Source organism: Pinus tabuliformis, chromosome 8, assembly GCF_031772625.1.
Source record: "Pinus tabuliformis cultivar Carrire ecotype Pingquan chromosome 8, CPIR1, whole genome shotgun sequence".
In the NCBI taxonomy this organism is placed as follows: Eukaryota; Viridiplantae; Streptophyta; class Pinopsida; order Pinales; family Pinaceae; genus Pinus; species Pinus tabuliformis.
In genome coordinates this window covers 308,342,150-308,367,080 of record NC_142294.1, presented here as the reverse complement: position 1 = coordinate 308,367,080, position 24,931 = coordinate 308,342,150, and the positions used below count along the sequence as shown (strand labels likewise).

The window sequence follows — 24,931 nt, the reverse complement described above, 5'->3', positions numbered from 1 at the left end:
CGGTTTGGGAGCGAATCCCGGAGCGATTTTTTAAAAATATATATATTTTTTATATTTTTTAATTTTTGATACATATATGTCAACAAAAACATGTAGAATGATGAAATAGACATGAAAAACATAAAAAAACATAAATTGATCATTGAACCATATCACATCAATCATCTAGAAATTATAATCGTCATCAACCTTAGTAAAATTAAAATACATATTACAACTGCAACATATTGAGTCTTATAAATCATGATTCATCAAATTCAATATTAAAGTTTCAACTTCAAGCTTTCAGAATTGAAAATTCAATAACATTTATCATCATTGATCACCAAAGTAACAAGTTGTACTTGTAAGCCAAGTTTAACCATTACAAGAAGTAATATCGAAGATATTTCTAAGTCCTGACTCCTAACTTCTAACTGTTAACATGATATGAAATGTTAAAAATTTATAAAATGAAACATGAATAATGAGATGAAATGAAACAACTTTAGTGACTAGTCTTTCACAAAGCATCATATTCATAATTCACAATCATTACCAATGAGTTATAATTGCCAAGGCCCAACTTCAAACTTCAAATTTTCATTGTCACAGTGATATAATGTTTACAAAAAATATCATAATGTCATAATGATATGAAAGAGTCAAGAGTCAAGAGTCAAGGACTCAAAACTCAACACTGAACAGTTATGAAAACTAAAGGGACAAGTCTAATAGAAACTAAAAAAGACAAGTAAACTGTAAATCTACAAGTGGCCCTTGCCACGAGAGTCTCCAGGAGTATAAGTAGGTCGTGGTGGTCTTCTAGGAGTCTCCCGCCCAGACCGACGACCAGAACTAGAGCCTCCACGCGAGGGTGCCGATGGAGGTGGCGACAGCAATGGAACAAGACTCGGGCCCCGAGAACTGCTACTGGATGGTGGAGGTGGAGGTGCCATGGCTGCTGCAGCTGCTTCAGCTTCATCCCGTACAAGCTCCTCTTCTAGTTCTTCCATATGTACAATGCCATCCTCCAAATTGTCGTCCTCAGGGTGATTGTCCCAAATTTTATATGTGGGATCTTCATTAGCCCGATCACAGTAATGGCTCAACAACCTCAAGTTGTAGTGCACATAAACCGAGCTTTCTGCTCGGTTTTCGTTGAGCCTGTTTCTTTTCACATTATGTATATAACTGTAGGTGCTCCAACACCTCTCTACAGAAGAAGAATTTACAACCTGTGAAAGAACTTTTATTGCCAATTTTCGCAAAAGTCCGTGGCCGCCATATGTTTCCTACCATGTGAGAGAATCAAATTTATCTTTGTCATCCATTGCATGGAAGTTACCATACAAACCACTGCCAGTGAAGTATCTGCCTATTTCAAGGCGCACAGCTGCACATTCCTCCCTGTCAGGCACCAACTTTTCTAATGCTTCCAGATATCCTCTAGTTACCTCTCGATCTAAATGGGGTTTGGTCCTAACACCACCCCCTGCTGCAGGTTTGCCCAACCAAGAATCTGAGTAGTATTTTGGCGTAAGGATATACGCCAAGCAATGTAGTGGAAGGTTAAGCCTATTCCACCGTTCACACACACAATCGTGAATCAGTTTGTAACTTTGTACAAGTCGGGATCTTTGTTATGAACAATGTCTTTTATTTCCCCCAACATGGTATCCATTTGCTCATACACCTCGCCAATCACTGGTTTGTCTGTATCTGCAAACCGAATCATGTTATAAATTGGCTTGGTGAAATCCAATACCTGTCTCACAGTTGTCCAAAACTGCCCATCAAGAGCGGCCTCCTCCACCGTTTCAAAACCTGCAATGTCAGCTACATTTGTAGCCCTTTCCTTTAACACCTGCCAATGTGGACTTGATACCATGCTAGCTAATGCCTCTCTTACCTTCAAAAGGCGCCTGAAGGTGAGGTAATAGCTACCAAATCTAGTCCTCGCAATCTTCAACAACTCCAATCTCGAGTGACTGCGGAAAAGGCCATGGGTATTGCTATGATTTGTAATAAATTTTATCATTTTTTTTCCTTTCTTGTACAAATCACCAATCCATTGGTATTGTTCATTTTTGTTTTTGACAATATCATGCAACAGAAGGTTCAATGTGTGAACCAAACATCCAGACCAAAATATGTTCGGGTATTTATCCTCAATAATTGCTCCCGCTGCCTTACAATTAGGAGCATTATCAGTGATGACTTGGATGACATTGTATGGGCCAATACGCTCAATTTTTTCAAGCAATGCTTCTGCAATGTTGATAGCGGTCTTGAACTTGTCTGAGTAATCATGTGCAGCTAGAAAGATGGGACCACTAACAGACACAGCAAGAACACTTATCAATGGCTTGCCTTTTACATTTGTCCATCCATCAGAGACAATGGACACCCCATTGTCAGTCCAAGAACTTGTCATTTTATTCAAAGAATGTGATATTTTTGCTTTTTCATGATCAAGGCCAACAGTTCTTGCCTTGTCATACCCAGGGCTCTTGTATCCTTTAGGGGCATCATTTATGGCAGAAACCATTTCGTGCCAATAAGGTGAGCGTAGAACATTGAATGGTATCCCACATGCATAGAGGAACCTGTAAACTTTTGAATCCACATCATTCCTACACCCCTCATCAAGGAAATCTGATATGGTTCTACGGCGTAAAGATGATGACCCTGTGCCTCCATGTCCATATCCACTGCCTTGGGAGGATGCTGAAGGAGTTCTTTGTGAGCTTGGTTCAAAGAAACCCCTTGATCTTTTTGCTCTGTATTGGGCGTCCTCCTCTTCCTTTATGTATTTGGCTCTATCTGCTGTTGACACCTTGTCACAAGTTTTGATTCCTATTTGTTTCTCTCCATCCCATGGCCTTTTCCCGCAGAGGTGTCTTCTAGCACGGGTGTATGAGCCTGTGTAGTCAGTGTTGCAATGGGGGCAATGAAATTTAGTGGTTCCACCCCCTCTCTCTGTTTCAGCCCTGTGAACATATTTCCACAATGGAGTTTGGTCTTGTTTAGTTTTTTGACCCTCATGTTCACCCTCCTCCACATCCTCCTCACTGGGGTTTTCACCCATTTGACTTCCTCCGGCTTCTTCATCCACCTCTTCAGTTTCAGGCCCTCTCCGTTTCCTACTCTCCACCACCATAATAACCAGAAAGGGGACCAGGAAGAGGAAAATGCCAATAAAAATGCTCAGGTCCATCGTGTTTGATGTTTGTAGGGTTTGAGTCTTGAATCTGCAAATTAATTTAGTTTATTGGGATTAATTCATTTAATTTATTAATTTAATTTAAATTAATGATCTTTAAACTCAAACAGGTAAATGAAACTGACCAAATTAACTACCTAACCAGCTAAACTAACTAAATGATTAAGTTACTTACCTCTGCAAGCTTCCTCCTCGCTCCTTGGCACTTGCTCCTCGCTCCTCAGCTCTGGCTCCTTGCTCCTCAGCTCTTGCTCCTTGCTCCTTTGCTCTTGCTCAGCTCTCAATCTCAAGCTCAATGAAGTTGAAATGAGTTTTTTTTGGCCCATTGGGCTTATAAACAAAAAAAAATTAGTTAAATTTTTTTGATTTTTCGGGTCCGGCGGAATTTTTTTCCACCGAACCGCTCCCGGTCGGTTAAAAATCGCTCCCGGAGCGTTTTTTAATGCCCGGGAGCGATCAGAGAGCGATCGCTCCCCGATCGCTCCCGGGCATTAAAAAGTGCTCCGGGAGCTCGGGAGCGATCGCTCCCCGATCGCTCCCGGGCATTAAAAAGCGCTTCGGGAGCTCGGGAGCGATCGCTCCCTAAAACGCTCCCTATCAGAGCAGGGAGCGTAAATTTTTTTAAGGGAGCGCGCTCCCGAAAATTGCTCCCGTCCGGGAGCGATTTTGGGAGCGCGCTCCCGACCCGCTCCCGAGCCGCTCCGGCCCGGAGCGCGCTTCGGGAGCGGGTTCGAGGGGGGGGGGGGGGGCGCTCCCCCGCAACACTGGTGGCACGCCACAAGGTTATTCATTGTGAGCTATGCCAATTTGAAGATGAAGGACCTAAGTTGTGGGCAAAAACCACACAAGGAGATGATGTGGCAATCCTTCATTGGCCAGCATATCATTCACATCAATGGAGTTGGGCTTTATTCAAATTTTGAGGTTAACATATTTCTTGAAGGGTTTTAAGGACTATTTTTTATCTACAAGGGGTCTTGGTTTCAAAGAAGAATTAAATCCTAACTCCAAAAAGGATATTTCTTTAAGGGCTTTAAGGACTATTTTTTATCTACAGGGGGTCTTGGTTTCAAAGAAGAATTAAATCCTATCTCCAAAAAGGTAGTAGCCTCATCTTTTGGTCTTCTTTTTAAATAAAAGTCAAAATTTCAAAAGGGTTTGTGCCCCTAAAGTTCCTCCAATAGCTCTCCTTTGGAAGCCCCTTTCTATCTATGAGAAAACTATAAAAAGGCATTGATCTCTCCTATATGAACTTAATGAACATTATTATGAGATCAAGCTTTGAATTTTTACTCGGCCATGTGGAGAAAGGAACTATCTAAGGAGAGACTAGGTTTTGGTTTGGTTTTTTGATCGGTTTTGGATTTGTTTGGGCATGTTCTCTTGCAAGTGGAAGACTGAGATTCTGGGCTATCAAAAGTTATTTTGTTGGAAGGAGTAGCACATCCTTTTCTGCCCTCCTTAGGGCTTCATTTTCGAAGGTTTTCGTTGGATTGAAGGAACAACTATTCGACCGTCATTAGGGCATCAAATTCTATGTCTTTACAGTGAAGAAACCTCATCTGTTTTGTAGCTTCATCAATTGAGGCTTGTTATAGATTTGATTTAAGTTTGCAGCCCTCAAAACCAAGTTTGTAACACATTAGGGCATGAAGGTCTGAAGCAAGAACTTATCTCAGTTCAACAAGGCCTCAATTTTGTACAGGACTCCATCTATGTGTTGAAAAGAATGTGACCCTCCTTGTATGCCCTCGTCTCAGTTGGAAATCTAATTTGGTAAAGGCATTATGGGCATTAGTGCTATTTGAGGTTACAGGTCTCTATAGGAGGTGCCAAAAGTAGCGAAGATAGCACATCTCTGTGATTAAGAAGGCTCCAAGGCTAGCGAAGAAATCAGACCTGTGGAATCATTATGGTTACCCCCACAGACTTGAATTCATGACTTATGAAGAGAATACATAGTGCATAAGGGTCCAGTCTCCCCTGTCTAAGGTTCTTGAGAGCAACGAAGTAATTTTTGATGAACTTAACATCAAGGAAGGGACTGCAACCTATATTAATCGATGATTGCTCGTTGATATCACAAGAAAGGGTTATGACCTATTTCACAATGAACTAATTCATATGGCAGTTTGCTATTGGATAGTGCTCTGATGTGTCGTTATCTCTTAATTGAAGATACCTTGATCCGTGATTCTCATTGGCCCTATTGTCATTATTGAAAAAGATATATTTGATCTACAAATTCAGAGTTGAGTGTTTCAACCCTACATTGTGGATTTGCAAGTGCGAGTGCAAAGATTCAACAATTGATCTTCGATTCTTACAATGACATGTTGTAAACACATATATACTTGCTCGAGTGTTTTAAGTCAATTGATTGAAGCCGACCTCTGTCCTGCACGTGTTTGTGACCTGTGAGACTTGAAGAAGTGATTGAAGTTAAGAACTCAAAGTCCCATCATTTGCAATGTTAAGGATCAAATGCGGTCATGGTGGTCTCATGTTGATAATATGCTAATAAGGAGTCAAAAGGCAGAAGTACAATGATGATGAAGAAGATTGCAGTTGTTGTATTGGTTTGGCAGATTTTAGAAAGCATCTAGATTCTATACAACATTTGTCAATAAAGGTGGTTTTGTAGTCTCTGTAGCAGTAGTGATACTAATCAGAGTGTGAAAGAAGTCTGGAAGGCCAAGAATTCATCATTCCAGTTACTTGAAACAGGAAAGGAATCACTATCAAGAAGTTTCACTGACTCATCTTCAACAGTATTATCACCATTAAGAGTATCTGTCATCACCATATCATATTGTAACACTTTGTTCTATTATTATGTTACAATAGTCTTGGTTGGAAGGGTAACTTGGTTCAAGTCTAGTTGTAAGGGTTTTGCAGTAGGGCTTCTGGTATTAAAAGTCTTAAATATTGAATATAAGGGTTGTCATTATCATTCATTGTAAGTGGGCCATTTTCCCTGGTACAGAAGCCCAGTATAGTTGCAACAGTCTATTTGTTGTAAAGTGGGTCATTGTCCTTGGTACGGGAGCCCACGATAGTTTGTCGAAATTCATTGTCATTTCAGGGTGGTTGGGTGGTCCTTGACAAGTGGTTGAAGTCACCTTCAGGTTGGAGCTTGAAAACACTTCAGGGTGGTAGGGTGGTGCTAGGGCAAGTTGGAGCTTGTTAAGTTGTTGGAGCACCCTTTCAACAATTACTGATAAAACCAGGGTGTTGGAGTGTCCTTCCATTTGGAGTTGGAAAATTGAACACTTTTCTAAAGTACTAGGGAGTTGGGGCTTCCCTTTTCAGTTGGAGTTGAAGCATTAATGTACTCATAAATTATTAAAGAAGCATTCAGTGGTTTTTGTCCCGGAGGGGGTTTCCACCTCAAAATTTTGGTGTCTACTGTCTACTGCTTGTTTATGCTTTGAAATTAATGCTCTAAAAATATTGAGAAGTCACTGATTGCTAAGAAATATTGATTCACCCCACTCTCGGTATTTCCAACAGTTTCTTTAACTGATTCACCAAGTTGTTTAAAAAGAATTAACCAAGTTTGTTGTTCATCTTTCCAAGGAATACTTTGCAAATCATCCCTTCTTGTTGGAATATCTGGATGGAGGGTGGCTCACCTACTAGTCGTAGTAGCCATCAACAACCCTAGGGATTTGATCGGATTTGAATCTATGAGCTATGGCCCTCCCGCGAGCAACATACCTTGGACATATGGTTCAACTGATTGAACTAGCACTTGGAGCTAACGAAATTTCTACTTCATACAATCTTGATTGTATATTTTTTAATTATAAATTTTGTTGGCAAATTGTTACTCCTACAATCTGTTGGAATCACGATTTTCGTTACACCAAAACCCGTAGGTGTTAGTAAACGGACGCATCGCCAGAGTTAACGGATCCTCAAGAGGCGGTTAAGCACATGTCACGAAACACATGGGGAGCGCTGGATTATCCAATGCCCAACAATCTCTCCCTAGCGCGAGCCGGGTGTGATTTGAACTCGAGACCTTTGGCTCTGATACCACTTATTGGAATCACGATTGCCATTACACCAAAACCTGCAGGTGTTAGTAAACGGACGTATCGCTAGAGTCAACGGATCCTCAAGAGGCGGTTAAGCACATGTCACGAAACACACGGGGAGCGTTGGATTATCCAATGCCCAACACAATCTGCCCCTCTTCTATTTCTTTTTATTTAAAAATGTGGCAATATCTTTCCTGCCATGGTGTTTAATGATTTGTTAATTGGTGTTTTTTAATTTTCCATTGGTATGAATTGGTTCAAACTTCAAATTGTCCTTTTTTCTGTTTTTTGGTTTTAATTTTAGAAGATTATCCTTGTTGCAACATGTTGCTTCCTTTTTCTTAGACAACATCATCGTACATTATCTGTTATCACGTGGAAAGTTTTCCCAGTTATTTCTTTGTCTCAATTTCCTTGGTAGTAATTGGTTGTAGCAAAATGTTGAGCTTACTTCTAGTTCTCACACGACCACTGTTATATAAAAAATTTAGTTAATTAGTAATTATTAGGCAAAGGGCATGATCAAAGATCATGCCCATTTACCAAGAGGCACCCAAGGCAGTATAAAGCCAGAGGGTCCACGAATTGTAATCATCTTCTATCTTTTAATAATAATAAATATGAATTCGCTGAGTATTTGAATGTGTTTGTGCCATCTGGTATCAAAGATTGACAGTCCTCTGTTTGTCTACTGCTGCACCAGTGACGTCCCTATCTCAATTCTTCATTTGCTGTGAGTTTCTTCATCTGTCTGCTGTCTTCTCGCACTATGTCTCATCCCTCTGCCAATTTCCCTGATTTTCTGCACACATAGTTGATGCTCATTCCTGTTCGTGTCAACCATTCGCTTCTCGACCCTATCCGTTCGCTCTTGCTGTGTCTCTTGTTTGCCTGTCGACCGCCTGTCGACCGCCCTCACACCTCCCTAATAGCCCTCTGTCCTCACCCTATCCACGCTCCACGAAATTCTTTAAAGTTATCATTTAATATTTTCGGGCTCACACACCCAACGCCCGATTCTTTTGTTGTTATTGGACTATTCGTTCATTCATATTGCAGCAACGTATATAGTATAACTACATATATATAGTTATAGTTGTAACATTATATATACATATATTTTTGATATAGTTATAATAATTATATATTTGATATATAATTAAAAAAAATTATTATTTAAAATATATATATATATATATATATATATATATATATATATATATATATTATTAAAAAAAATTAGTTCAAATTAAAGGAAGGTTTAAGCTGGTAGACAAATATACACCCCCACAAACCTGTTCAATGTCGTCAATGACAATGAGCGATTTCAACAAAAAGTTGATTGATCTTGAGAATAGGATTAGTAGCCATTTCGATGATTTTAACCAAAAATTAGTCGATCTCGAGAGTAAGGTTACCAGACATTCCGACGATATCAAGGAGCTTTAGGATATGACAAATCAGATAGAACAACAGCTTGGGCAAAACCATATCAAATCCGAAATGAATCATAATCAGAGAATGTCAATGCTGAGAATTTTGTGTGATAGGATGAAGATTACACCCGAACAACTACTCCAAGATGATGGAGGTAATCAACCGCACAATTCATCAAATTCAACAAATTCAACAGATTCTCATGAAAAAACCGAGTCTCCAAAAAAATCATCCACGCACCATCAAGGAAATAGTAACGCGTTTTTTTCAAATAAGAAGCTCTGGAATTCATTCACCAATCAATACCCTCTTTTCGCTCCACCATTAGAAACGTATCAATGAAGAGAAAAAATTGAGCTACCCAAATTCAATGGTAACGAAAAATGCAGCGCTTCATGGCTGAATAAGGTAGAAGAATATTTGGAGACTTACGATATTGACAATGACGACGAAAAGATTAGGCACGCTTCCATGAAAATGGAAAGTGAAGCATATAATTGGTATATGTGGTGGAAGAAGACGACACTCGCTATCAATTGGAGAAAATTTAAGGATGTATTCTTTAAAAGATTCCAAGGTGTGAAGGAAGAAGAGTTCTTTTCAACTCTAATCAGATTGCGACAAAAAGGAGATGTGGATGAATACACTCGAGAATGGGAGACCTTAGCAACATGAGTACCTAGGTTATCAGAATCTTGTCTAATTCAATCATACATCTCTAGACTTAAAACTCATCCACGAGTAGAACTTGAGCTTCATGACATTACGTCAATAGAAGTAGCAAGACAAAAAGCAAAAGCTGCTGAAAAGAAATTTGAATAGATACTGTGGTCAAAATCGGAAAAAGTATATTCGAGATGAAGAATGCCCTAGTCTGTGAATACGGATAATAGAAGATTTATTCCACCACATCTTCGTGAAGGCGAAAAATCTAACGTGGAAGTGCAAAGGATAAAGGAAGGCAAATGCAAATGCTATGGCGAGAAGTGGGACCCTAAACATAGGTGTGCTAAACGAAAAGAGTCAAAGAACCTATATAACTGTGAAGCAACTAATGATTCAAACAATGATGAATAAGACATAGAAGGAATAGAAGGTACCCCAAAATTCTCTCCAGAATTAGATGACGGAAGTATTCTGCAAGTGTCACTGACTCACTATTAGCTATGACAGGTATATCACAACCCCAAACTTTAAAATTAAAAGGACATATAAAGAAGAAAAACGTAGTGTTTCTCATCAGCTCCAGTAGCACCCACAATTTTTTAGATGCAACCATGGCAAAGAGACTCAACATTTTCTCATTCCCCTTGCCCAACATGAAGGTGATGGTAGCCGACAGTAAGAAGATTGAAAAGGTAGGGAAATGCCATAAGGTCAAATTGCAGATTCAAGACTTTAATTTAGAATCCCCGTTCTTCACTGTACCATTAGGAGGAGTAGATGTGGTCTTAGGTATCCAATGGCTACGAACCCTAGGCACTTACTCTGCCAACCATCAAGAGCAGTTCATAAGCTTTAACTGGGAAGGGAAGAGGTACAAGTTATACGGATTCCAAGCACCAGAGAATCAAATCATGTCGTCATCCCAGATGATGAAGATGATTTGAAAAGGAGCACCAACTTATGTAGTACAATGTCACCAATTAGAAATGTTATCTGCAAACATGATCAACAAAGAGTCACCAAAAGTACAAGAGCTAATTTAGAAGCATGAAAAAGTATTCCAAGACCTGCCCATGAAGATGCCTCCTAACAGGGAAATCGAGCATACAATAGAAGTCAAAGCAAGATCAGGCCCCGTCAACATCAAGCCGTATCAATTACCACATCACCAAAAGACTGAAATTGAGAGATTAATCCAAGACCTTTTAAAATGTGGGATCATCTCGAAAAGTAAGAGTCCGTATGCTGCTCCAGTGGTATTGGTAAGGAAGAAGGATGGATCATTCAGGCTATGCATTGATTATAGAGGATTAAAAAAAATAACGATTAAAAACAACTTCCCAATTCCCTTTATCAACAAAATGTTGGATGAACTGCATGGTGCAAAATACTTCTCAAAATTGGACTTAAGGTCATGCTATTACCAAATCAGAATCATGTTGGAAGACATACCAAACACTGTGTTTCGAACACATGAAGGTCACTACAAATTTAAAGTAATGCCCTTTGGGTTAACCAATGCATCAACAACATTCCAAGCCACTATGAACGAGTTATTCTGTCCACTTCTTAGGAAGTTTGTATTAGTATTCTTTGATGATATTTTAATTTACAGTAAAACATGGAAGGAGCACCTACAACACCTGGATAAAGTTCTTACACTACTAAAAGAGCATCAGTTCTACGCCAAGAAATCCAAATGCACCTTTGGGAAGGAAGAAGTAGAATATCTCGGACACATAATATCCCATGAAGGAGTAAAAGTGGACCCTAATAAAATCAAGGCTATAAAGGAATGGACCAAACCAGTTAATATCTCCAAGCTAAGAGGGTTCTTAGGATTGATTGGATATTACCGAAGATTTATTAAAAACTATGTACACATAACTGCACCTCTAACAAACTTTTTAAAGAAGAATCCATTTCAATGGAATGAGGAAGCAGGAAGGTATTTTGAAGAACTGAAGGAAGTTATGTCTAATGCCTCGGTATTGGCAACTCCAGATTTATCTAAACCATTTATCATTGAATGTGATGCTTCCGGATTTGGTATAGGTGCAGTGTTAATGCAAGAAGGACATCTAATGGCTTTTGAAAGCAGGAAGCTGAATAAACGAGAACGTCTTAAGTCCACGTACAACTAGGAAATGCTCGCTATTATGCACGCACACTCCAAGTGGAGACAATATATTTTCGGAAGTAAGTTCTCCATTCGAACAGACCATAACAGTCTCCAATGCCTCCTCCAAGAAAAAACACTTTCTGAAGAACAAAAAAAATGGATTGAAAAAATTGTCGCCTTTGACATGGAGATACTACATAAAAAGGGAAAAGACAATGTAGTAGCAGATGCCCTGTCTAGGAAAGACGAAGAACCAACATTACTTGCAGTCTTGCTTGTTGTTCCTGAATGGCTTAATGAGATTCGAAGTGAGTATGCTAAGGATCCAGAAATAACTGTGATAATCAATAACCTTCCAGACAACTCAAAATTTGAATGGAAGAACGATATTCTATGGTACAAAGAAAGAATCTATTTGAATCCAAACTCCAAGTTTAAATCCAAGAGAGTCAAGGAGTCACATGATTCAGTGTCAGCCGAACATGTAGGATTCTTTAAAACTTACTACAATGCACGTCAATTATTCTTTTGGAAGAGGATGAGTCGCGATATTCAGAAATATGTAGCTCAATGCAACAAATGTTAAAGAAATAAAAGTGAAAATATTACGACACCTAGATTACTTCACCCCTTAAACATTCCGAATCAGAAATGGGAAGAAATATCGAAGGACTTTATTGAGAGATTACCTGTATCTGAAGGCAAGGATAAGATTTTCGTAGTAGTCGACAGACTCACCAAATATGCTCACTTTATTACAATGAGGAAATCAGACTCGGCTAAACAAATCGCTGAGACATTTTACAAAAATATTTATAAATTACACGATTTTTCGAAAGTCATTGTGAGTGATAGAGATGCCAAATATAAGGGTATTTTTTGGAAGGAATTGTTCAACCATATAGGAACCTACCTAAATATGAGTTCCGATTACCACCCTCAAACAGATGGACAAACAGAGGTTGTCAATAAATGTTTGGAAGCCTACCTACGTTGTTACGCTACAGAAAAACAAAATAAGTGGGCTCAGTGGTTGCATCTCGCTGAATGGTGGTATAATTCTAGTTATCATATGTCAACAAAAATGACTCCATTCCAAGCTTTGTATGGGTACGAACCTCCAAAATGGAGGGATTTAGCTACCGTCTAGACAAATCTACCAGTTGTTAAAAATCAACTAGAAGAAACCCAAAAAATCATCCAAACCCTAAAAGAAAATTTAAATAATGCAAGAAATTGTATGAAGCAACAAGTTGGCCGAAACAAAATCGAAAGATAATTTGAAGTTGGAGAATGGGTATTTGTCAAGCTCCAACCATAAAAACAGTTGTCCTTGAAACAAAAAGCAAAAAATAAATTGGCACCAAAGTTCTATGGACCATACCAGATCAACAAAAAGATCAGCCAAGTTGCATATAGTTTAAACCTTCCGGATAAAATTTGTGTTCACAACGACTTCCATGTTTCCTGCCTAAAAAGGGCACTGGGCGACCATCAATCAGCGCAAACAACGCTTCCATCCTTAGATGATGAAGGAAGGGTCATTTTAGAACCAGAAGGTATCATATCCACCAGAGAAAAGAAGCTTCGATCTCATGTAATCAAGGAATACTTGATCAAATGGAAGGACTTACCAGAAGAAGAAGCTTCTTGGGAGACTGAAGCATTTCGTCAACAACATCCGTCATTACGTATGCTTTGAGGACAAAGCATTTTTTTGGGAGGAAGGCAATGTTATATAAAAAAATTAGTTAATTAGTAATTATTAGGCAAAGGGCATGATCAAAGATCATGCCCATTCACCAAGAGGCAGCCAAGGCAGTATAAAGCCAGGGGCCTCCACAAATTGTAATCATCTTCTATCTTTTAATACTAATAAATATGAATTTGCTGAGTATTTGAATGCGTTTTTGCCAACCACTTTTATCTTTGCCTTATATACATTTCTGAATAGTTTGAACTTTCTTTGTAGCCAAAACCTTTTAAGTGCCTTTAAGTACAATGATTTTGAACTCTGGCAGGAGGGTCCTTAAGCATCCCTGTTCAATTAACTCTTTTTGATCATATAGATATTTTTCTCTAATATTTTATTTTCTTGTGCTTTTATTGTTTTTATCATCTCTTCTTTTCTATGGATTTTCAGAGGTAACAAGGAGCAGCAAAAGCTCTTATATGAAATAATCAAGAGCGAGGAATCAATGAAGGTGATGTCTTTGAATATAGATTCAAATCAAACACCTTGTACTCAAGAGAAGACGACTGTTGAACCAGGGGCATGTTGTGTTTCATCAACTGGAGCTACAATCACTTGCGATTCGAGTGTCAAGGTGAATTCTAGAACATTTGCGGATCCGATTGTTGATGAAAGTGATAATGCTTTGGTGGATAATGCAAATGATATCTCAAATCGGATTGAGTCTCCTGATGGTATGCTGTTTAAACCTATATTTATTAAAATTTATTGTTTTTCTTCAAATTTATCATATTATATATCCTTTGATGAGCCAAGGTTATATACAGAATCCTACATGTGATAAACTGGGGTAATAGCACTAGGACTGGAAACTACTAATGCAATATCACTTCTTTCCAGCATACGTCAATTGTCCTCTCTGTTTACCAGTATTATGGATAAGTTTCTTACAAACATCACAGGTCACAATGGTTTCTAGCAGTTTCATAATTTGACCTTGTGAACTCCATTCATGTTGCTCTGCCGTTGTCTTATGATAGGAGATTTAAGGAAAGAACAAAAATTGTCAAGTACAAGGATATAAGAATATGTCCATGACACCTGAGAATTCCGTATATTTCATATATAGATATTTTTGTTTTGCGAAACTCTTCTCAGTGTTCCTAGAAATAATCAATGAACAATGTATGGAAATGTTGTTAATATCTACACACAGAAGGATTGATATTAAGTGAAAGTATGATAAATTCTTGTACTGTTATTATTTTTTGGTAATGCCTTTTATTCCTATAATTTAGTATTACTATCCCTATCTCGTTCTAGTAATTGTATGCTTCTTGTATGCTCTTTCTTGAACAATTCAGGTGGCTTGGCAAGTGAAGTAAGTACTCATCATGGAACAGGGAAAAACAGTTTACAGTGTTCCCAATCAGTCTCTTCACCAGGTGTGAATGACAGCACTGAATATTTTGCATGTGTATTTTGGCTGCAAGTTAAAATATATTGAAAATATTTTCATGAATGATTTGCATTATTTAGTCTACAATGAAAGATCTAAACGGATTATGATTATCATTAAGTGACATATAGAGCCTACCAATGTGAATTTCATGGCTGATATTTTGTGACCAAAGTTTAAGCCTTAAAGTATCAGATATTCGAGAAATAAAAATATTCATGTTGTTGTTGCTTGGAATTGACCAAAGTTTAAGCCTTAAAGTATCAGATATTCGAGAAATAAAAATATTCATGTTGTTGTTGCTTGGAAATTGACTTTATAGTTGTAATGGGTATGCTTACAAAACTTTCAGGACTCATTTTTCTATTTGCTATAGGAGATGACTTCAGACTGAAATGGATTATTACTTTCAATCCAACTTGACTCTTCCTACAACGTTGGCATGTTCATTGTTTTTCAAATTATTTAGCTGTTCTTTGGTACTACAAGGTTGATGTGCTCATTGTTTTTCAAATTATTTAGCTGTTTCTTTAGCACTATCAAAAAAAAACTTTTGTGAGAGAAATGCAAAGGCAAGGTCTGGGTTGTAGGGGAGCCATATATTGTTGGACTTCTTTCCTGCCAAATGTAGGTTATTAAATGTAGTATTTGAACTTTAAGTCAGATAGTCAAGGGTACTTAGAAAGTATACATATGGTCCATTGGCCCATGGGATAATGATTTGAAGAAACAGTAATGGATTTTAGGCAATTTAAGTTAATTACCAAGTATTCAATTATGGTTTGATGATTTTGAAATTATTTTTTCACATAGTAAATCATTCTTTCATGTAGTTGGTTATCTCTTCAAAGGTTGGCATGATCTGGCACTATTCGAGACTTTGTTTTAGATACATTTTCTTAAGTTGCTTGGATTTGCATACTGATGTGATTCTCAAAAATGCTGAATGCATTTGTGATTTTTTAATCAATAACGTAAAAAATGTTGGCAACTAAGTCACATGACAAGAATACATAGGACAACTAAATACGGGTGCCTGACACGAGACAACATTCCCAGAAAAAGGAAATGGAGGACACCAGATATATATATATATATATATATATATATATATATATATATATATATAAAATCACAAATTACTCAAATTACTCATCTATAGACAAAGATTCAAATTTTGTTAGAAAGTGTTATTTTAGGGCTAGAAAGTTCTCTGTTGTAGAAAATTGCATTTTTAATTGTTTTCAAACTTTTCAGATTACATTCACGCCAAATTATCATAAGCAATTATGTAGAGAGAACATTCACATTAACAATGCAGCGGAACAGCAAGGAACATTAGAAGAAAAACATACACAATAGAGACACCAGGATATAGTTTAGAGACCAAGGCAAAACCTGACAAGGGGAAAACCCAAAAATCAATTCTTCTTCTTCTATTAGTCAATCAATGTTCAGCTGAGATACAAAGTACAATTATAATGAGACACTCACATTAGTCCTCCTAGGGCCAACCCTGGATCATACTAGATCCTCAAAAGATGGTAGTAGGTATTTGTCAAGGAGGCATTCACAAGCCCTACACTAGACCTCTGATATCACTGTCACAAGCATTACATATCTGTGTCTCAAATAGCATACATGTAACTACCATATGAGCAAGTGTCACTGTGAGAATATCATTGTCAAGTATCACTGCAACCATCACTATCATAAGCACATTGTCATACGTCACTGTCATACTACCATATATCACTGTCATAAAAATGCTTGCCGGATATTATTTTCAAGAATCACTGTCATATACAGAAGTTTAGGGCACATATAGGGCTACTCAAGTAGGCCACAAAGATCTCCTAACAAACTTCATAAAGGCCACATAAACAACACCCTAACTACATTAGCATCAGACCTTATTGTCCTTTATAAGGGACTGTACCTAGCCCTCCAATCTATACACAGGCTGCCATCAACTTTGTCCAAACAAGACCTCATCAAACTAGAAATACATCAACATGGAAAGACAAAACATACCTCAAACCGCAGACTCCTTCTGCCCTTCTAGGTCATGTTTTTGCGGCTTTTCCCTGAGGATTCTCAGTGCTAGTTAGGGCACCTGTACAGTAGTGCTACAACCCTAATCTCGACCGTCAATCCTTCTTGAACAACTATGCAAGTCCTCTATGATTTTCCTCTATATTTTGTGCATTACATAAAGAGAGCTGGCCTGCAATTAAGGTCTATCACAGGTCATGCATGCCCATGAATAGGGGTCGGTCCTACAAAGATGATCTATGGCCAATGCACAAAGAATAACCCTAGACCTTACGCCCTTCTAGACTTGTGATTGCCTTTGCTTCTCCTTGAGGGGACTCGACCTTCACTCAGCCTTGTCTTCCACTATCAATAGGGGTCTTGGTCCTCCTTTAAACATAGGCTTTCGACTTGTCTTTGACAAAGAAGGTACCACAAAACTATGCTCAAAACATCATAATCAACCCTCCCCAAACTCGGCCTGCAAGAACACAATAAAAGATAACAAATTCGTCCTTCTTCTCCACCTCAGATTTGCTCCTCAAAGTCTCGACTGCCTTAGAAAAAGATGCCATAGAAGTCCATGTTGAATATGCCAAATGGAGGAAGATAGGTGTCAATTTATAGTTGTTTCTTTATGCGAAGCGTCATGACCTTTAGGCAGATAGACTTGAAATATTATGACGCGGACTTGTAACTTTGGATGGAAAACACAAATTCAAATTTGCTTTCAATTATATTCAAATACATTTAACAAATGCCTTAATGATTGCTTGCCCAAATAAATTTGTCACATCAAATAATAGAGAGAGAGAGTGTCAATCTTCATCAATAATGATAATTCTCCTTTATCCAAATTAAATTATCTTTTGGGGCAAGATGGTTTCTTCTTGGGGTAGTTGTGCTTCTTTTGGGGTAATTGGATTTTTCTTGGAGATATTCATCTCAAAGTTGCCCCAAATTTTGACACTTCCTCTTAGTTAGGGAGGAATTTTCGGTTGTACCATGTGTCTCATCTCGGATTTACATGACTCAATATAAGAGAAGCTCATCTCACCTCATCTCATCTCATAGAAGAAGAGTAATCCACAACCAATAGTAGGGGAGATCGATTTAGCACAACCAAGTCCATGGCAGTGACGTTTGACCTTGGTAACTATCACACACTCTGTTGGTCTCCAGGTGAAGCTCCATGACCTCATCTTAGCTGAACAATGATGACTCAATCCATAGTAGAAGAAGAATGATCCACACTAACAATAGGGGAGATCGATCTACCACAACCAAACCCATGGCAGTGTTAAATGGCTTTGGTAGAGATCAACCAAACCCTATGTCCACTGATTGACCCTCTCCCAACTTGATCCTCATCGATCAAGTGGTAGAACACCTGCATCCAATACTTAGGTGAGATCAATTTACCACAACCAAGTCCATGGTAGGCGCGTCCGCCCTTGTTAAAGATCACATACACGTCAGTGTCCTCTCCCATGTGGCCAAGATGGGAGGCAATCCCGACAAGCTTCACCGAGTCCACGACCCCTTTATAAGGGTGACTTGTGGGAAGGATGCAAACTGGGGCATGTACTCAGCCAAGTATATGGCTTTAAGGAGTAACCTCACACCCAGGAGCTCGCTTGCTCTCCCCCCGTTACCAACTGCATGGTTAGTCAAAAGACTGGGGGCATGAGTGTAGCTCAATGTTCTCGATCAACAATGTCCCCTCTCAGGCAAAGATACATTGTCCCGCACTCCAAGCTACCCTTTGAAGGATATGAACTTCAATGGCTTGGTGATAATGTCACAAACTACTCATCTGTTGAAGCCTCACTGCTTCAATCCAACAAGAAGTCACTGTCGGAACCTCACTTCCCTCTCTATGTTGGAGCTTCAATGCTCCATCAGTGGCACCATGTCTGACAAGCTGTAATATGATCGACCACAGCTAGACTAAGTGTAATAGAAGTCTGCTACCTGCCATCCAGGAAATCAAAGTAAGACCCATACTGAAGAATCAGTGGCACCATGTCTGACAAGTTGCAATATGATCGGCCACAGCTAGACTAAGTGTAATAGAAGTCTGCTACCTGCTCATCCAGGAAATCAAAGTAAGACCCATACTAAAGAAACACCTCAATATGTTCTTCTTGTTTACAACGTTCCCGGTTCACTTAGCATCGACATATCTCTCAAGTGACAACACTGTTTCAATCCATGATTGACTGTATCATGTAGGTATCTCGATACCTGCTTTGTAGCATTCCAATAGACATATCCAGGCTCTATCTGGCTTGCTGCAAAACAAGGATCCATTTTTTTGCCTTCTCATCATGGGATCCACCAAATCTGAATCTAAAGAGGAGTCTCTCAACTACTTCAGTGTAATCCATCATGCCAAGTCTTTGACAACATACTTCCCTTGACAAGGAAGTCCTCATCATCTCTTTGTTACACTTCTAATCTCAAGAAGTGGATCACCTTGGGCTCAGAGGTCAACTCCCTTTGATACTAAACGATGAGATGATCTGATCCTGTCAGAAATAAATTATTAGCATATAAAACCAAATATCAAAGACATACCTTCAACCTTGAAGAGAGGTTGGAGTCCACATCAAATGTCCATCAATCCAAGCATACCAAGCCTAGGGGACTTTCTTGAGTCCATATGGGACTTTCTTCAATCTGCAATCATGAGTCTCTTTCTCATGTGCCTCAAAGCCTTGAGGTAGCTCCAAGTATGCTTCTTCCTTAAGTACATCATGGAGGAAGCCAACTTCACATACATATGATAATAATGCATCTGGCAACAGGTTCTAGGATCTTATCATAGTCTTGTTTCTTTGAGAGCATATTCCCTGTCACTTTTGAACTTTCTATTGCGAAAGCATCTGACATTGTTGCATTGTTGTCATCTAGTATGGTCCTTTCATGAAGGACATATTGCTCTCAGAGATTCCTTATCTTAGAGCATCTCATTTGATTGTTACATGACAATTTACACCCTCTGAATAGGAAGTCGCTTTTAGTCATAGTCATCAACTTGGGAGACTGCAATCTTTCCTCCGATGCCTAGGCTATTTTTCCATTGGCGCTCTACTCATGGGGTTGCTTTGCATCTTCTTCAATCTCAATATTGATGACTTTACATCATATGATGTGCCTGTTGACCCTAGAACAAGAACAAGAGTAATAGTAGCAAAGTAAATAAACATAATAAAAGTGTACCTGATGATAAGGCAAAACTTGCTTTCTTTTTTGATATGAGAGTGGCACATTTCATTTTCTTGCAATAGCGCCCTCTTGGAGGTAACTCTTCTTGCAATACTCTTCATCTTGATGAATCTCAAGATGGATTTGCTTTCCTTGATCACACCCTCATCAAGAAGTTAGTGAAAGAAGCATTTGGTTAACCAATTACTCATGCAAGAAGAATAAATAGTAGTATCAAGAACAATATCACAAAGAAATAACATTAGTCCTAAAAGTATTCATCTTTAATGAGGATTGTATGAAGCTATCAACTCCCTCTTGATCCTGCCTTCTTAGTTAAGAGGCACCATTACCATCAACTATATGTCAATGTTATCTGCAAAAGAAGAAATGTTTCCTCTTGAACACCACCTGTATCCTTAATCTCCTTCATCAACAACCAAGCCCAATTATCAATATTCAAGATGACCACTGGCTCTCCATCACACCATCTCCTATAGGGAGATAGACCCGTAGAGGGTTATTCTGAATCTTTCATAGGAATTGAATTTACCACTTGAATCATATCATATCATAAGAATTTTGAATCACATTAGGGTTCCGATGCTATAGAACCCAAGCCTTTACCATACCTAAGGCCACTCCTAGGGTTTCTCCCAAACCCTAACCTTTATTTGCAAGAACAAAGGCTCCCAAGGGTTTCCTTCGAACTCTAGAATTCTTTTAGGTCTCCAACGTCTTCATCTCTTTCATTCCGCTTGACCAAAAAATCCATCATAAGTGTCTACACAGGGGCGATCTCATTGACTTTTCTTTAACCCAGCTCTGAAACCATGTTAATTTTAGGGATAAAAAGTTGTAATATTCCTAATGGAAATATCAAGTGAATAATGAAAACATGCTATAGAATAACAACTTGGAAATTCAATACATAGAAAATCAAAACACAAGATGGAATGCACCAACTTCTGAGCCGTTTTATTAAATTGACCCAAAATGATGTACAAATGAGTAGGAGTAGATGAACTTGGGCTTTGCTACAACAAGCTAGGCAAATCCCAAGTGTGAATATTGTGCTCTAACTGCTGGAAATGACCCCTCAGAAAATATTGTACATGCCTAAGAAGAACTGCTTCTGCTGTTGGAAAGATCCTGAGTTTTCTGCCACCCAAGTGCTCATAAAATTCTGCCAATTTAACTGGAGCCTCCCCACACCTAACCCATGAAAACCCAAAAAGGGTTTGGCTCAACTCCAAGCCAAAACTGAGCCCACAAAGTGATGCAAATTACCAGCTGAATATTAAAACACACTGCTGAAGGGAAAAGTGGTTTATGGCCCAAATACTGCTTGGATCGCTTTGAAATTGCAGCAGCAAACTCCTCTCCAAATACCCACAAAAACCCAGAAATATTTCGAGCAAATTCTAGTTGACCTGGAAAACCCTAAAATAGTGCAAAATTCTCTGCTAGTCTGCTCTGTGCGCTCAATTAGGGTAATACTGTTGAAACTAGCTCAAAACTTCTGCACAAATAACAAAGAATTTCCCTGCAAAAATCTGCTCTAGAAAATAGCCCACTTCCCAATTGAATCTCTAGCAATATCTCCAGTGCCACACCTCAGTGCAGATTTTGCACAATGACCCCTGCACAGACCCAGTAATAGAAGAGCTCAACTCTTCAAAATGCAGCAATCTCTCACCTGCAAATCACAAGGCAAAAGCTTCTCCTCAAGGGTAAATCTTGCAATTACTCCGGTCTATACTCCACTACTACTGGACTTTCTCAACCCCCGCGAATTTCTTTCTACTTCTTTGGAGAAACTTGCACTAGCTGAGGGAACCTGTAGATTGCTTCTCCTTGATCCAAAAATTCAGCTCCCCAAATTCTCTCCTAGGGTGACACTCGAAGTTCAGCAAAGGAAGAGTCAAAATTTCCTCTTGGAAATCCCTTGTGCTAAACAACACTGGTTGACTTAGCTCAACAACTCAAGAAAACTTGTGTTCAAAGTTAAATTATCCAAAGATGCAAATGAAGGCTTCTTCCCCTTATTTATAATTGTTGGCCTCCTTCTCTCCCTTGATGGCTCCCACTCTTTCTTTGTCCTAATTCGCACCCCCTCCTCTTTTCTCTCTCCAAGAGTGCGAGTTCCCTTCTTGGGCGGCATTTCTCTCTCTTGTGGGCCCCACGTTCCACTAGAGCTGCAATTTCCCTTTTTCCTCCTAAGTCCCAATGCCAGAATTGCCTGTTAATCAAGGTTGTCATTAATGTCAATATGGCATTATTGGGATTGCAAATATTCTTGTGATGCATGATGCTGCCCTAATCCTAGGGAAATCCTATCTCTACATAATGCTCTAACCCTAGTTGAAGCAAACACTAATCGTAATTAAAATCCAATTTATTGTTGAAATCAACCCTAGGAAAGCTAATAAAAATGAAGAAATCCTAGATAACAAGCCCTAGTTTCATGATGCCTCAGCCTTGCTAGAAATACCAATAAAACCCTATATATATATATATATATATATATATATATATATATATATATATATATATATATATATATAACCTCACACCCTAGCATAAATAAATAAATGAATTGGAGACTCTACCAAAAGGAAGACCATGCATACAGTTAGGGGGAGCTTATGATGATTAAGCATTCTTGCATAAGCTATCTGTGAATGGGCCCTATGAAATCCTTGACGAGCCACATGGACAATCATCCTTTGATAGATCGTCTCTCGGGAGCATTTCCATTGAAGAACATGATCCCTTATTCATCTGTGAACTACTATTGAAGATCTCTTCCACTTGATCACTAAGCAGACAATCTTTCATGACCTAGAGGAGGTCGTGCAGACAGGGTGACTTGGTTCAACACATGAAGGAATTTAAGCACATCTATCATGGACCACGCTACCTCGGCAACAAACTACGCACTCCCCAAACTTGTACCTGTTAGCTCCTGCCTTGACCCAATGCCACCGCTGAGAAGTTTATCCCCTAGTGCACTAAGTCCCATCCAAATATCTCAGGTGAGCTCCCCGTCACCTGATGCTTATGCCCAGAGTGTGGACAATAACCAAATCATATGTGCCTGCAAGCAATGTAGAAGGGGGACAAGCGTGTGAGTCCCCATGGATACCATCAAGTGTCGCTCATTTGCGTCCTCGTCGATCCTAGGTGAACTACACCCAGAGGTATGCTTGGTGTCGCCGTCCATAAGTCTCCTTAGAGGCAATACTCCAAGACCTTGTTGTGTAACACCATACATCGCTTCATACCACTGACTATCCCTGTACTCCTCGACATGCCATTGTACACTGCGACCTATCCCTATACACCATTGGATACCGCTTGCTAATGTTGTACCATCCTGTACAGTCTCGTATCCTGTTTGTGTCACTATATCTGACACTCCTTGCATGTACTCAATGCGATGTGAGCTGCTCCTCCTACTCCACAGTGCAATCCAACACACTACGACACACCACCATGCATTGCCATGCCCACCTGCAAACCACCACTCAATGTTATATCCTCCTACACACCATTGGATGCCATGGCCTAAAACTAAGACAGTGTACATCGGTCTGTACCCCACCTGCATCGCCACCTCCACTGTCACATCACCATACCCTCTGAGGCATGGATTTTCCCTCCAAATCCTCCCTGAGGGACCTAAGAGGTGAATCTCCTTATGTACCAGTAGCGATGCCACCAATGCCCTGCTACTCTGTGTCCCCAGCGCTAGCCCCATAAATGGGGATAATCCCCAGCCCCATACAAGGCACTGTCTAGTGGCCTACCATTGCCACCTCCTCCAATAATGTCTTGTCGGAGTGTGCAAATCATCTGACGACCCCATGCACAACCAACATACCAACATGACCCATGGAGTCCCCTCACAGACTGATTAGCCACTGGTGCTAACTAAAACTCTCCTAGTGAGTGCGTGCGCACCACCACTGGGTCAACTATGCCACCAATGGCATAGTCAATCTGCATATCTAGTAAATGGTAGGTAGTCCCACCTAGATCCTAATGCCAACCTGGGCCTACAGTATCCCCAATGCCTGAACGTGCCAACTGACCCTCACTTTGGTCTATGGCCAACTCTATATGCCTAGCCCACTCCTCTGGGTACCAACTCAGAATCTCTCGCCATCCAACCCCAAGGGAAGGATCGAAAGCACAAACTCTTGTACATTGAACTAGCCCCCCTGCGCAGTTCGTGCCGCCTCATCCCACTGATCTGGTCGACACATAAAATTTGTTGGGGTAATTCTGCATCTCTCTCCACCGTGCAGAGGTAGCTTTGCAATGTTGCAAGCCCCATCTATACATGCCTAAAGAGAGCTACTATTTGGATGTACTACAACTTTGCTGATGGTTTGTGCGTTTGTTTGCTCTAAAACAGTTGCTGGCCCAAAATATGACTTCGTGTCCTCCTCCACCATGGGCTCAACATGAGTCACGGGTTGCCCCTTGATGAGTAGCTCACGTCCCCCTATGTGTTCTCCATGTTGCTGTAGGTGGCTGTCATATGGAAACTCTATCACAACTCCAACTAACTCTGTGCTTGCCGACACTTTGTCACTGGACATGTCTTTAGGCACCTCACCAATCTGTTGTGGTCTGCTATCACCTAAAAACTCAGACACGACCCTAGACACCTCATCAATGGATCCCTCAACAATGGATGACACCTCATCCATGGGTGGCACCTCGTTAATAGATGACCCTCTTAGTGTATGCTCTACTCTCTCCACTATGGTGTCAACCGAAGCTAGCGAAGGGATCTCCAACAACAGTGACTCTTGCATCACGCTGGGTACATCAACACACTCCTCACACTCCTGTGTGCCCTCAACCTCATGCTCAATGTCCTCCTCAGGCTCCTGATATCTAAAGCCAGGTCTACACTAGTAGAAATGCCTCCTAGTCTCACCCTCTAACTGCCTTTGTTCTATCCGCTCCTTTTGAGGAGGTCTGGTATCCTAATTTTGTCAACTTCCCCCACATGGTGTAAATGGCTTCACCCCCATGGCCTGTG

At 39.7% G+C, this 24,931-nt stretch overlaps 1 protein-coding gene across 3 annotated transcripts in view; it reads left to right on the top strand.

Moving 5' to 3' along the window:
* Positions 1–24,931, top strand: part of LOC149235370 (endoribonuclease Dicer homolog 3a-like) — a 421,567-nt gene that overhangs the window by 307,196 nt on the left and 89,440 nt on the right. For 2 of the 3 annotated variants that reach the window (XM_089372092.1, XM_089372091.1), the window contains exons 12-13: positions 13,620–13,903; positions 14,534–14,614. In XM_089372092.1, coding sequence (XP_089228218.1) covers positions 13,620–13,903; positions 14,534–14,614 — 365 coding nt within the window. The remainder of the gene's footprint in view (positions 1–13,619; positions 13,904–14,533; positions 14,615–24,931) is intronic. The other variant, XM_089372093.1, reaches the window with a different exon arrangement.